The sequence below is a fragment of the Triticum aestivum genome, chromosome 3A, assembly GCF_018294505.1.
Source record: "Triticum aestivum cultivar Chinese Spring chromosome 3A, IWGSC CS RefSeq v2.1, whole genome shotgun sequence".
NCBI lineage: Eukaryota > Viridiplantae > Streptophyta > Magnoliopsida > Poales > Poaceae > Triticum > Triticum aestivum.
The window spans coordinates 348,097,850-348,111,609 of record NC_057800.1 but is presented as its reverse complement, the minus strand read 5'-3'; the positions used below and the strand labels follow the sequence as shown (position 1 = coordinate 348,111,609).

At 45.7% G+C, this 13,760-nt stretch overlaps 1 protein-coding gene across 1 annotated transcript; it reads right to left on the bottom strand.

The window, feature by feature from the left end:
• Positions 1-6,201: 6,201 nt before the first annotated feature.
• LOC123061276 (2-oxoglutarate and iron-dependent oxygenase JMJD4) lies at positions 6,202-13,324 on the bottom strand. Its single transcript, XM_044484299.1, has 9 exons — positions 12,902-13,324; positions 12,650-12,808; positions 11,855-12,017; positions 11,605-11,722; positions 10,746-10,815; positions 10,589-10,669; positions 7,146-7,202; positions 6,961-7,072; positions 6,202-6,870 (listed from the first exon to the last, which is right to left on the bottom strand). Exons 1-9 carry the CDS (start codon positions 13,151-13,153, stop codon positions 6,383-6,385), a joined length of 1,500 nt encoding a protein of 499 aa, XP_044340234.1. The 5' UTR covers positions 13,154-13,324; the 3' UTR covers positions 6,202-6,382.
• Positions 13,325-13,760: the final 436 nt, after the last annotated feature.

Below are 13,760 nucleotides of genomic sequence, written 5' to 3'. Positions count from 1 at the left end.
TGATGTTTTTTTCTCTCACACTGGTTTTAATAGATGTTTATTTGCAGTTAGAATCACCGACAGTACGAAAAAAAAACGGACTGTGCACTATAGATTAAGTTTGCACCAAACATAATATTTTAGAAAATACTTAACAGCTAAAAATAATATCATATTTAGATTCTACATATTTTTCTAATAAAATTTCATATATAACATGTTAAAATCGAAGTTACGGTTTAAAAGATATGGATAGTTTTGTCTTACATAAAGTGTGGATTGATTAACCGAAACGTCAAGGTTTTTTTTGTGAAAACAGAAAAAACGTTTCGGCTAACTTAAAACTGGACGGCGGGTTGATTATCTAAATGTCAGGGGGTTTTCTGGGAAAATAAAAAATGGTTTGTATGTAACTTAAATGTGTACTGCGGGTTGATTTAGAGAAAACTGAGGGGGTTATTTGTAAAATGCACGACGGACGACCAGAAACAGTTCGTGCTTTTTATTAGTAGGTAAGATAAGATAAGATAAGATTCAGGAATTTTGTTCGTTTCTTTATAATTTTTGTCCGTCTGTCCATCTTGACTTTTTAGTACGTCAGCTTTCCTCTCGCGTCCTCAAATATCAGATTCAACCTTCTTTTGAAAGTTAATATCAGATTCAACCTAGGCAGCCCATTATTCTGGTCCCTAGGCAGCCCATTATTCTGGTCCACGGACCATTATTCTGGTCCACCTAGCCCAACAAACAATAGAAATCAGAGAGCTAAGAGGAGGGCGGACTCTCAATCAGTTTGAGTTTTCCCTTGACCCTCCCATAAACATGGGCTCAAGATTCAGGAAAGAGAGAAGGGGAGGCGGTGGATCCCCTGGGGGCGGAAGGAGCCGGTTGACGGCCGATCCAACGGGGCACTTCATCTCGACCATGAGGCCGCGGTAGTATACGCTCGCGCACATCCGCCACCTCATCAAGTGAGGACGCTGCCATCGCTGCTTTTGAGAACCCACCGGTCCAGCGGATAGCCATGGTCGATTGGAGCTACTAAGACGGGGGTGGCAGGGCGCACAACCCCACTTTGAGGTGTGGTGGCTCGTGTCAAGGAGCCAACCATGATTCAGAAGAACGATTTGATTATCTTCTCATGTACGTGAATAATACGGTTTGATCAGCACACAATTGAAATTTTGAGATCGATCAAATGCAATTGGCCAAAGTTGCTCGTTCAGATGGTTCGTCACTTGGTCCTTCTGACATTCTTGATTTCTTGATTTGGAAGCTGATCGTGCGGTAGATATGATCCGGCACATTGCTGCTGTTAAACCTATGAACGACTCGGAGATAGATGCGCTTGGGGTTAGGGTTCTTGATGGCTTGTGTGCCGATCTTGACCCTGCACTACACGAGACGGAGGAGGACACCATTCCTCAGGTGTCTCTTCATGTAGACGAGCCCGAGGCGCTAGAAGCAGAGAATGACTGTGCTGATCGGGCTGATGGTCTCCCTAAGCCAAAACGGACGTGGAAACGGAAGGTTTATCCCGTCTCGGCAGCACGTAGGAGTGCTAGGATCTGCACTGCAAAAAAAATTCATAATGAATTATGAGAGGCATTTTCTGGAATAGCAGAGGTCTTAGAGACTTGGCTAAAAGAAGATTTCTAGCGGAGGCTTCTCTTGAACATCATTTGGATTTTATTGCATTGTCTGAGACCGGAAGAAGCAATTTCACTTCACAATTTCTTGCCACTTTGTCCGGGGGGTAGATTTTGACTGGCATTGCCTCCCCCCTTGAGGAAGATCCGGTGGGGTTTTACTTGGGGTTAAGTGCGAAACGTTGGAAGTTCGGAGTGTAGTTTGGGGGGATTTTGCTGTCAAGTTTCGAGTTAGAACTAAGGCAGATGGGTTTGATTGGGCTTTGGTGGCAGTGTACGGAGCTGCGCAACCAGAGCTCAAGCCAGACTTTTTGGCGGTTTTGGTTCGTATTTGTGGTAACGAACAGCTCCCCCTCTTAGTGGGGGGGATTTCAACATTATCCGTAGGAAGGAGGAAAAGAATAATGACAATTTTGACGGTCGCTGGTCGTTTATGTTCAACACTATTATCGAAAGCTTGGATCTCAGAGAGATAGAGCTTTCGGGTAGGAAATTCACTTGGGCTAATTCGTTACCGGTCCCGATGTTTGAGAAACTTGACCGTGCCCTAGCCAGTGTCGAATGGGAACAGAAGTTTCCTTTGGTAACCGTGCAGGCATTGACAAGAGGTGTCTCTGATCATACAACATTACTAGTCGATTCAGGAGATCAAACTTTTGTGGGCAACAAGAACATTTTCTCTTTTGAACTTGCCTGGTTTGAAAGAGAAGGGTTCCTCGAGTTGTTAGCTCGGGAGTGGGCTAAAGACTCAGGAGGAAGGACACCTATCGAGCGATGGCAATGCAAGATTCGTCATCTCCGAAGGTTCCTTCGAGGATGGGCTAAGCACACGCATGGTATATATAAGGCGGAGAAGAAGAGACTTCTTCTACTTATTCAAAACCTTGAAGTTAAAGCTGAAACATCTATCTTGGATTCCAGTGAGTTGGAAACAAAGATAGAGGCGGAGATGCGACTTAAACAGCTTCTTCGAGAGGAGGAATTGAAGTGGGCGTTGCGAGGACAATACTCAATTCTTTCATATGATTGCTAATGGGAAGCATCGTAAAAAGAGAATTTTCCAGCTAGAACAAGACGAAGGGACGATAGTTGGTCAAGACAATCTGAAAGTCTATATTACCAATTATTATAAGCATTTGTTTGGTCCCCCGGAAGAGAATTTTGTGTCCTTAGATGAGTCTAGGGTTGAGGATGTTCCTCAACTTGAGACTGCCGAGAATGAGCTCCTGACTGCTCCTTTCTCTGAGAAAGAGGTGTTTAAAGCTATTGCACAAATGGAGAATAATAAGGCTCCAGGTCCGGATGGGTTCCCGGCGGAGTTCTACAAAAAGTGCTGGCATTTTATTAAGGGAGATTTGATGCCCATGTTCCACGAGTTTTTTGAGGGACAGCTTCAGTTGTTTAAGCTGAATTTTGGAACGATAACTCTTCTTCCTAAGAAGACAGACGCTGTTAGCATTGAGCAGTTCAGACCCATATGTCTGCTTAATGTGAGTTTCAAAATCTTCACCAAGGTCGGGACGAACAGACTTACGCAGATTGCGCATTCTGTGGTTCATCTGTCCCAGTCTGCTTTCATGCTTGATAGAAATATCCTTGAAAGGGTTGTTGTCTTGCATGAAACGCTCCATGAAATCCACTCAAAAAAATTTAATGGCGTAGTTTTTAAAGTGGATTTTGAAAAAGCATATGATAAAGTTAAATGGCCTTTCCTTCAACAAGCTTTGCGTATGAAAGGTTTTGATCCGGCCTGGAGAAACCAGATTGACTCCTTTACGCAAAAAGGGAGTGTATGGATTAAAGTGAATGACGACATAGGTCACTATTTCCAAACACACAAGGGGCTAAGGCAAGGAGACCCGATGTCACCGATCCTGTTTAACATAGTGGCGGATATGCTGACTATTTTAATAGGTCGGGCAAAGGATGCAGGGCAGGTAGGCGGCCTGGTCCCACATCTAGTTGACGGAGGGATTTCCATTCTTCAGTATGCTGATGATACTATCATCTTTATGGAGCACGACTTGGCGAAAGCAAGAAACATGAAGCTGCTGTTATGCTTATTTGAACAATTATCTGGCCTCAAAATTAACTTCCACAAGAGCGAATTGTTTTGCTTCGGAAGAGCAAAGGATGACCAGGACACGTATAAAAAATTGTTCAGATGTGAATTGGGCTCCTTACCGTTTACGTACTTAGGTATACCCATTCATCATCGTAAGCTGACTAACTTTGAGTGGAAATGCATCGAGGATCGCTTTGAAAAGAAACTGAGCTATTGGAAAGGGAAGCTCATGTCATACGGAGGACGATTGATTCTGATTAATTCGGTCCTTACCAGTATGCCTATGTTTCTCTTATCCTTTTTCCAGGTTCCGATGGGAGTCAGAAAAAGGTTAGATTTTTACCGATCTCGATTCTTTTGACAGAACGATGAGCTCAAACGAAAGTATAGGCTCGCTAAGTGGGATATAATCTGTAGGCCGAAGGACCAAGGGGGTCTAGGTATTGAAAATTTGGAAGTCAAAAACATATGTCTCCTTAGCAAATGGCTATTTAAACTATCGTCTGAGACGGACGCTACTTGGGCACAAATTTTGCGCAATAAGTATCTTTATGCTAAAACCTTGGCCCAGGTAAACGTGAGGCCTTCTGACTCACCTTTTTGGAAGGGTTTGATGAAAGTCAAACAACTTTTTTTAACAAGTCAAAATTTATTGTCGGGAATGGTGCCACTACGAGGTTTTGGGAGGATACGTGGCTTGGGGAGACTCCCCTTGCACTTCAATATCCTACTTTGTACAACATTGTGCAACGTAGAGAAGCCTACGTTGCAACTGTTTTACAATCCACTCCCCTCAATATTAGTTTTCGGATGACGCTAGTTGGAAATCGTTGGGAGGCCTGGCTCCACCTTGTTAGACGTTTGATGGAGGTCAGGCTGTCCCAGCAACCAGATCAGCTGTATTGGAAACTTACTAAGAACGGTCTGTTCTCGGTTAAATCTATGTATCTGGATGTCATTAACTCTAGCGTTGTCCCTTCTTCGATTCACGTTTGGAAAGTAAAGGTTCCCTTACGAATCAAAGTGTTTATGTGGTTTGTGCATAAACAAGTCATTTTGACTAAGGATAACCTGGCAAGACGCAACTGGATGGGCTCTTCTAGGTGTAGCTTTTGCTATCATAACGAAAACATCAAACACCTCTTTCTCGATTGTCCGTTGGCTAAGATTCTGTGGCGGTCGATTCATATTGCGTTTAATATTAATCAGCCCACCTCTATCAACATGTTATTTGGAGCATGGCTTGACGGAGTTGATTCCGATACTGCAAGACACATTCGTGTTGGCGTTTGTGCTTTACTTTGGGCAGTATGGAACTGCAGAAATGATTCAGTATTTAACCGATCAACAAACATTCACTTTTTGCAGGTTATCTTCAGGGCCACGACGTTCATCCGTATGTGGTCGCTACTCACTCCGACGGAGGCCAGGGAGCGTTTGGTTACTGCGTCTACCCGATGGGAGATGGTAGCGCGGGATATTTTCAACCGGTTTGGATGACGGTCATGTAATAGGATAGGCATGTACTGCTCCTATTGTGTTTGCCATCCGGTTGTGGCTTTGGGTTTTCGCTCTTTCAAGCTTTTTGTTTATTTTCGCACCTCGATACTTGACGACTTTGCTACTGAATTATGTTTTTAATAATATAAGTCATATGCATCGTTCTGATGCAGAAGCTGGGGTAAATCCCTTTTCAAAAAAAAAACTTGGTCCTTCTAACCGCCAACAATACGGCCATATGGGAAGTATAGAAAACCAATGCATGCAACCACAAGATCATGATCCAGAAAAACCTGATCCACCACTGATCCACTGCTCTGGCTACCGTTCGTCGTCGAGCGCCTGCACCGTTCCTGCGCCGCCCTCCGCCCATACTGTACTCACAAATCACCATGTCGTCTTCCTTGACTGGAAACTCCAGCAAAGATGGCTTTATCACATTGAAGCACCGCGGTCGCTGCCGCTATAACTAACGCCAGAAGTAATATCTGGGTGATAAGGGCACCGGATGACAATTAGCTGGATGCATGCTTATCAACTGAAGGCAAGCAGCTAGATGCATGTACGGTTGATTACTGGAGGCGGACCGATAAAATACTAACAACTTCGAGCACGTCACGTCCTCAGGTGCGTCCCTATGCATATGTCATTATGTGCATGAAGCAAATAGCTAGATGCAGCATTGACATTAACTAAACTGAATTAGACTTCAAGATACTTTTTATTTTCTATTATTGCCACATCTGTCACAATTTATATCCACAATTACTCACGCTTGTCGCCGTCTCCATAAAAAACTCAAGGTCTATCCAAAATGGGCTGGTTATGAAAGTCCCCACATAGTCCTTCTGCTTAGACTAGCCAGTGAGAGTAATTTCAGCAGTAACATCGAGTCCACCTCAACAAATTTGCTTATGTGGCAATAAGTTAATGAGGAAAGAGGAAGTTGTAGTAACTTAGCTAGTTACGGTAACATCACATGTTCCAATGCAATGTGAGTCTATAACATAATAAAAGAAGCTTTGTATATTACCACAGTTATGTTACTACCCACTATGAAGATAGTAACATAGTCTAGGAATATGTGTATGTTACTAGTGTATGTTACTCTTCATTGTGGCTAGTCTTACCAAAATCCAACAGTGGTTATAAATACATGGAAGTTTACGCACGCATTATGCGCTTACAATTATCTCTCGGGTAGAGCAGTATCAATTAACCTCACCAGATCCTCAGGTCCATGAATTTCACGCATAAAAAATGTAATGCGATCAACAACATTACAATCAGATTTCGAACAGGTCACCGACAAACAGCCTTCCTGATTTAAATATCTCACTTCGTACAAAATTCTTTGCCCCCTGCGAATGCATTCATACGCCTCGGACAATGTCATCCATAGCCTTCTGAAGCCATCGTCTTTTAATATTTTTGTAACATCTGACATAGCACTCCGATTTCCTTCCGAGATAACACAAAGATTCTCAATACTGAAAGCATCTGCAGAAATCATTTTAGATGCAACTTCCCGAATTTGCATAAGGTTATACACATAATGGTGAGTGGCTTCTGGCAAATTGACTTTAGCATCCTCGGGCTCTTGGACATGGTAAAGCTCAATTACATTGACCAAAACAAACCGTGTGATAAAAATGAAGAAATCATGGAAGTTCATGCCTGAAAAAAGAAAAACAACAGCATGTTAGCAGAGAAGGTAAACACGCCATTTGATTGTTCAGGTGATTAATCCACACATTAGAATCTTACCTGTATTTGCCGCCAAGTTGCGTTGACAAAGCGCCTCAAAATTATCACATATATCGCGGATGTCTTCAATATACTCTTTTGCAACTTTGTGGTCTTCATGAAGCAAGTTCCACTGTGAATTTGTACTCTTTAGCAAGAATTATGTTAGTCTGTGAAATAAACTTGACATATACACGTCTACTCACCACCCAATGAAGGTTGTAGGCATTGAACCAATTATGGTTGATAGATATAGTATCCTCCTGCAGTAAATGGTGGAGGAGCAAAAGAAATAAGCAGCTTGCAGTTCACAAATGTTGATTAGAAAACAATAGAATGTAAAACAGAGGAGGTGTAAGAATAATACGAGTCGCTGCATTGATATATTAAAGGTCACCAGAGAAAGCTACACCAATGTTACTGAGAGCATCTCCACTCGTTCGGCCCCCAGGCGCTTGAAATAGCGCCGCCTGGGGGTGAGCCAGCGAAAAAATCGGCGTGGGGGGCTATAGTTCCTAGTTGCCGACCCAAGGCCGCCCTAGACGCCGCTTTTTGATAACCAAATTCAGCCAAAGAGACAAATTTGGAGGAAATTCAGCCGGTTTCATTGAAATTTGTACAAACTGAAAACATAATTAAAAAAACAAACTAAAACTCCAGCGGCCGTGGCACCGGGACTCCGCCGGCGCTCAACCTCCACGAACCCGGCACCCACATGTCCGGTGGCGCCGGGTAGTCCGCCTCGTAGAGGAGGCGGGCCTCGTCCTCGTGCAGGTGGCGGCGGCCGAAGCCGTTGGCCGTCGCTCCGTCGCCGGGGTAGCGCTCGGCCATGGTCGCCGGCGGGGAGAGAGGGTAGAGGGTCGTCGGCGTTAAGAGGGCGAGAGGGGCGTCGGCGGCGAGAGGGGAAGAGGGGCTGTGGCGAGGAAGTGTGAGGCCACCGGCGATGGAGGGGCGGCTTTTATAGCCGCGGGTCGGCGGCGAGCGGGCGACCGCCATGTGTACGCGTGGGGGGAGGGGGCGGGACGCGCGTTGGCGCGCCTTCACTGCACCGCTCGTGAGGAATCAATGCAAGGCTGACCGGCGGCAGCCTTAGCATTGATTCCCCGCAGGAAACCGAGGCGATGAGGACGACGAATGCGCCTAGTCGCTGACTCGGCCGGTCTACTAGGCTTTTGCACCAAAAATGTTTCCCCCGGCGCCCCGGTGTGCCGGGTTCGCGCCGGGTTCAGCCGGCGCCAAATTAGGCCCTAACCGGCGAAAACTGGGCTTCTGGGGGCGCGACTAGGCTGTTTTTTCACGCCGGTGATAAAAAAGGGCATTGGGGGGGGGGGGGTGTTGCGGGCGTGGTTGGAGATGCTCTGATACGTGCACCTAACATGATGTCAATAAATTAGTTAATAAGAGCATATGGTCGTTCATGATGTCAACGGTCACTAGTTTCACCATTTTTAATGTCACATGGGACAGATTCATATGATTGAAGCTCTTTTGGTACAAGTTAAGAATATCAAAAGTTATAACAAGGAATAACTGCATCAGTTCCAGCTATGCAGGGTGTATCTGGTAGAAACCACGTCTAAAATAGCAGAACCGGAAATTCCCAAGTGGATCAAAATGTGATGATTTTTTTTTCGACAAAGGGTGGATTTTATTTGCTCAAAATGGAGCATCAAAAGGATACAAAACATAATGAGCACACACGCGGCCTCTGCATAGGTATGATGCACACAGCCAACATGAAAGCACGCACATAAAAAAACACCCCGACAAATAGCAAAGTCATATAAGACGAAAGCTATGCATGGCGAGGAAAAAAGAAAACCTAAAGCAATCCGATCCGCGATTGGAAAACTATAGAAATTGCCATATCCGCACCAACCATCTCATGACACCACATGGACGACGAGATTCTTCAACGGTACGCCTTCAAGAAGGGAGCAACGCTGAAGCGCCGTCGTCACCGGATCCAACCAGCAAAGGTCAGATCTAGGTTTTCACCCTGAAGAACCAATCCGAGCTTATCCGAGCAATGCCTTCAACAAGGTAACGACATCAAACATCGTCACTGCCAGGTATATCCATCACGGAGACCTGGGCATTCGCCCCGGAACTCGATACCGGGTGCTTGCGTAGCACCTCCATTGACGTCACTTATGTGTTGTCGCCACCACTTTTCAGCGGTCCCAGGCGCAGCCGCACAACCATCCCTCTGCTTCAAGTCGTCATCTATAGTTTGCATCTCCTTACCGAGGCCGGCCACCGGGTTTGGAGAGATGAACCCTCATGAATACCTTTCGATGGGCATCACAATCCGCAACGAGTCCGCCGCCGCAGGTCATAGTAGTCGCCAAGGACCAACGCTAGCAGCTGAAGACATCATCGCTGACCCAGGCCCGTAGGTCCAGAGGTCGATGTGGTCAAAGCCGGAGCACGAATGGCAGATCAACATTGCCCATGCGAAGCGCAGCTGCCGCTAGCCGCAAGATCGACACCATGGACCTCCATCACCGCAGCCTAGCCGCCTTTGGGCCAGCAGTCTCGGGAGCATCAGATCTCGACGGAGGATGTCAGACAAAATTGCTCCCTGGCCATGTTGCCTCGCGTTGCGTCGCCCAAGAACATTGCCGCTTCAGATCAATCGCTGCCTCGGTGCACGCCAGCCACCAGCCATCCCACCATGAATTAAGGCCGCCCCACCGCCGCCGACCCATGCCAACCGCCCGCCAAAACACGCCTTGCACCAGCTCCGCAGTCTCCCATAGAATCCAGCCAAGGAACCCAGCCGCCATGGCCGTACAGGCCCCATGCTGGGAGAGAGAAGGCGAGCCAGGAGAACGCCCCGCCACCGCCGTCCTCGAACCCCGCTCGGCTTCGCCGGCAGGGCCTCAAGCAGCGGCGAGACAGGAGGGGCACCGGGAGGACGGCTGTGGCAACGCGATGGATGGCCTCCCGTGTCGCCAGGAGACGACGCGGGGGCAATCCACTATTCTTGGCCAAATGTGATGATATATACTCCCTCCCTTCCGGTTTATAGGGCTCAAATCTCAAATCTCGTCAACCATGGGATTTTGAGAGTGGAGGAATTTATCTCGTACTTTACAAAACTACCCCAATTAAACTTGTGCATTAATTTGGATTAATTACAGTGCATGCCTGCTTGGCCACTAGATGAGTAGGAATATTACATGCATTGGTGTGTTCCTTTTTAGTTCTTGCATGCAAAGATTTAATGCGCATTGGAAACTAAAAATGAGATGGAGATGAGCCCTCTAAATTGGAAAAACAAAAAAGTTGAGATAAGCCTTATAAACCAGAAAGGAGGGAGTACCATAATACCAAGACAGATTGCTTACACTGGATGACTGAAAGGTGTGAGAGTAAATGTAGAATTAAGCATAACTACCCAATAACCCAAGGATGTGTCAACTGCTTTTAGTGTCCAAATCTTAGCAACCCGGATCTGATCCAATGATCAGGATTTCTACTTCTCGCACTCATATGCTTGGTTGTTCTCATTTGCCATACAGATGTAATCCAATAAGGATATATATCAATTTGTATAACATAGCAAGTTAGCAAGTTAGTAACATTAAACCTTACATATTAAATAACAAATGCATAAACACTCGGTGAAGATGGAAACATTTACCAGATTATAGACTTGGTGGTACCACCCACTGGGCACAAAAATGATTTCATTCTGCTCTTGAATACACTCTATCCATTCAGCCTACAAAAGAATCTTAATAACATGAGTACACACCGTGGTTACTACCAAGACGCACAGGGGGTCGGAGGGGGGGTACCTTATTGAATTCAGGAAACTGCTTTTCAGAAACATCTTCATTTATGTCATAAACCGATGATCGTAGGTTCCTACAAATTACTGGTTGAGTAACAATGCAAAGTATTATGACTAGAACAAATAGACAGCCCAGATTTGACAAAATGTCATCAAATGCCAAGGTAACCTCAATTGGCATACAGAAATCAATTACCAAGAAACTGCACTGAAAAATTACGCCAACACAAATACCCAAAATCAATTCATTCTTAAAACAAGTTAGACAACAGATGCCATGAAATCCTGGAAACAGAAATAAGGTCATACGCTTTAGAACTTTACATCCATCTGGAATGACCCAGCTGAGGCTGTTAAACTCCGACCGGAAGTTGTGACTATTAATTGAATGTACAAGGTCTAAACAAACCCATGTTATTTGCAAAATAAATTACCCTTGTTTTAATTTAAGTTTCTTTTGGCGAAAAACAAATATATGATAAACCATAAGAGTAAGCATAAGTTGCATGAAAAACAAACAAGCATATAATACACCATTACCTTTGTATAGAGGGCCAACAAATTTGTAATTCATAATATTGCTGATCAGAGACAACTCAACCTAGTAAAGAGTGAGTTGCCATCATTGCACTATGTAGCATCACAGAACACAGGAAAAAAAATTGAGTCACTAGTATTTCTAACTTCCGAGTTAATCAGCTAATGAGGAACAGGGTCCAGGAGTATGCAGTGAATCAGTTTTCCTCTTATTGGCAGCTCAAAATCTCATGGAGGTTATGTGTTCTGTTCATGTCTGATGCTAATTCCATGTCGGATTAGCCACATAGAATATAATGCATAAGGAGTGCCCAGGTTAAAATTACCTATCAAATATAAGATGACTCTGCGATGGTGCCAGAAAGAGCCATAGTTTTCTCCCACACACATTTGCTGACCAGCTGTATGACCTAAAAACATCAGCATGAAGAGGGGTCCAAGTTCCTAAACATCAAATCACAGTTATAATTATGAGCGATGATACATTCACCTGTAACATAGGATAGCTTACAGAAGCACAGAATCCCAATTTCGTAAAGCACGGAATAGAACAGGATTTTAAAAAATAGAAGTTACCTTTTGCTCCAATGTAAACAAATCGATAGTCAGCACAGTTTACTTCATTTTTGTGGTTGGCAATGTCAGAATCTCTATGCATGGGATGACTGTCAAGATACATGTTGAGCCAATCATCGACGAAGAACGGTGGTGTGGTGTATGCGACATAATCAGGGTACTCCTGGAAGATCAAGGCAAGATGCAATATAACCACATAGAGCAGGAGATGAAATGTCAGCTTCAAGAAAGAAAAGGGTAGGATGAATTCAAATGTTTGAGATAGCAGAGAGCTGGATCTCAATCTTATGAGCAGACATATGCACATACCATCCAAAAAAAGGCATTGCAATAATGCAATCTAATCTAAACAACTACCAAACCAGTAGACAATTGGTATTGAAAACAGTGTTGCAGTTCAGCACATAAAACGTGGCAGCAAAAGGGCGATTTTAAATCCGAACAAGTGTTAATGAGTTATGCTGGAGATGACTGCTAATCACTGGCAACTCAAACAAATAGCGACACAAATTCTAGTTTGTCACACCGCTAATATTTTTGCACAGCTATTGCAGCATCAATCCCACCATGGCTTTGATGTTATTGATTTTGGGTAGTCATAGCAATAATACACTATTATCATAAGATGTTTGAACAAGAAGTGAAGAAATTCATTCCCGCAAAAAAAAAGTGAAGAAATTCATATAATAACTTAATGTTACAGACTTTTTTAGGTATCAGTCATTAACGAGGGTACCATAAATTCAATAGCAAATAAGCGTAGAGAACAGGGTATACTCTGGAATCAGGACATACTTTAACAAAATGCCAATCCTTCAGATAAAGCGAGGAAGCTTCACAATGACCGCTGCTTGAAACAGTATTCGAATTCCTAACCCAATGGTCCACGAATTCCTGCATGGACATCTCTAGCCGCTTGTGGTCAGTGTACTCCCTGGCGGAACAGTCGGCAACCTGCGAAATCAACAACGATGATAAATCTAAAATGATTCATCTGGCTAGTGAAACGAGGACTCGCACAAGAGGAGAAGGTTAGCTGGTGGGTGCCTGAACGCGAGGGGAGGAGAAGTTTTGCGCGAAAAAGGGGAGGTTGGGGCGGCGGCGATCGTCGGGGCCGGCGAACGTCCAGTCCTCGCAGGATGGCCAGGAGGAGGTGAGGCCCGTGAGGACGACGGGGAGGTTCGGCTTCATGAAGCGGTCGACGAACTCGGAGTAGGTCAGCGACTGCCCGTCGAGCCTCTCTACCTTCCCCACCACCTTCACCCGCCTGCCGGCGCCACCGCCGTGCATCTGGTCCATCGAGGAAGCACGGACCTCACGATGCGAGTTCGGTCTCTGGGGCCCTTCCTCCTCCTAGCTCGGAGGAGGGCCCTGCCGGTTATGGTACGACCTGCTTCGCTTGCCACCGCCCGGCCACTTCAAGGACACCACCCCGTTTTGCCTGATCTGACCGTGGACTACCACAAGCGCATCAAGCCGCCATCGTATAAGAGCATCTCCAACCACGGCGCCAAAAGACGCGTGCGCGCGATAAATTGTCACTTTAGCGCGCGAGGCTTTTTGACGCGCTTCAGCGATGGCAGGAAAGTAGCGCGCGAAAAACAATTGCCCGTGCGGAAAAAGGTGGCAGCTCGCGCGCTAGATTTAGCGCACCGCTTCCGACGTGCCTATAAATTACGGCGCTCGTCACGCGGCCTTCATACTGCCACGCGCGCTCTCCCCGCTCCCTCTGTCGCTTCCTCGCCCCGCCACCACCACGCCACCATGCCGCCGCGCCGCCGGGGATCGTCTGGCTACCACGGCGTCCGCGAGCGTCCCGGGGCACCTACTACGCCGAGATCCGGTCCGGCAATGTCCGGCTCGGCCTCGGCATGTTCGGGACCGCGCGTACGATCAGCCTGTGCAT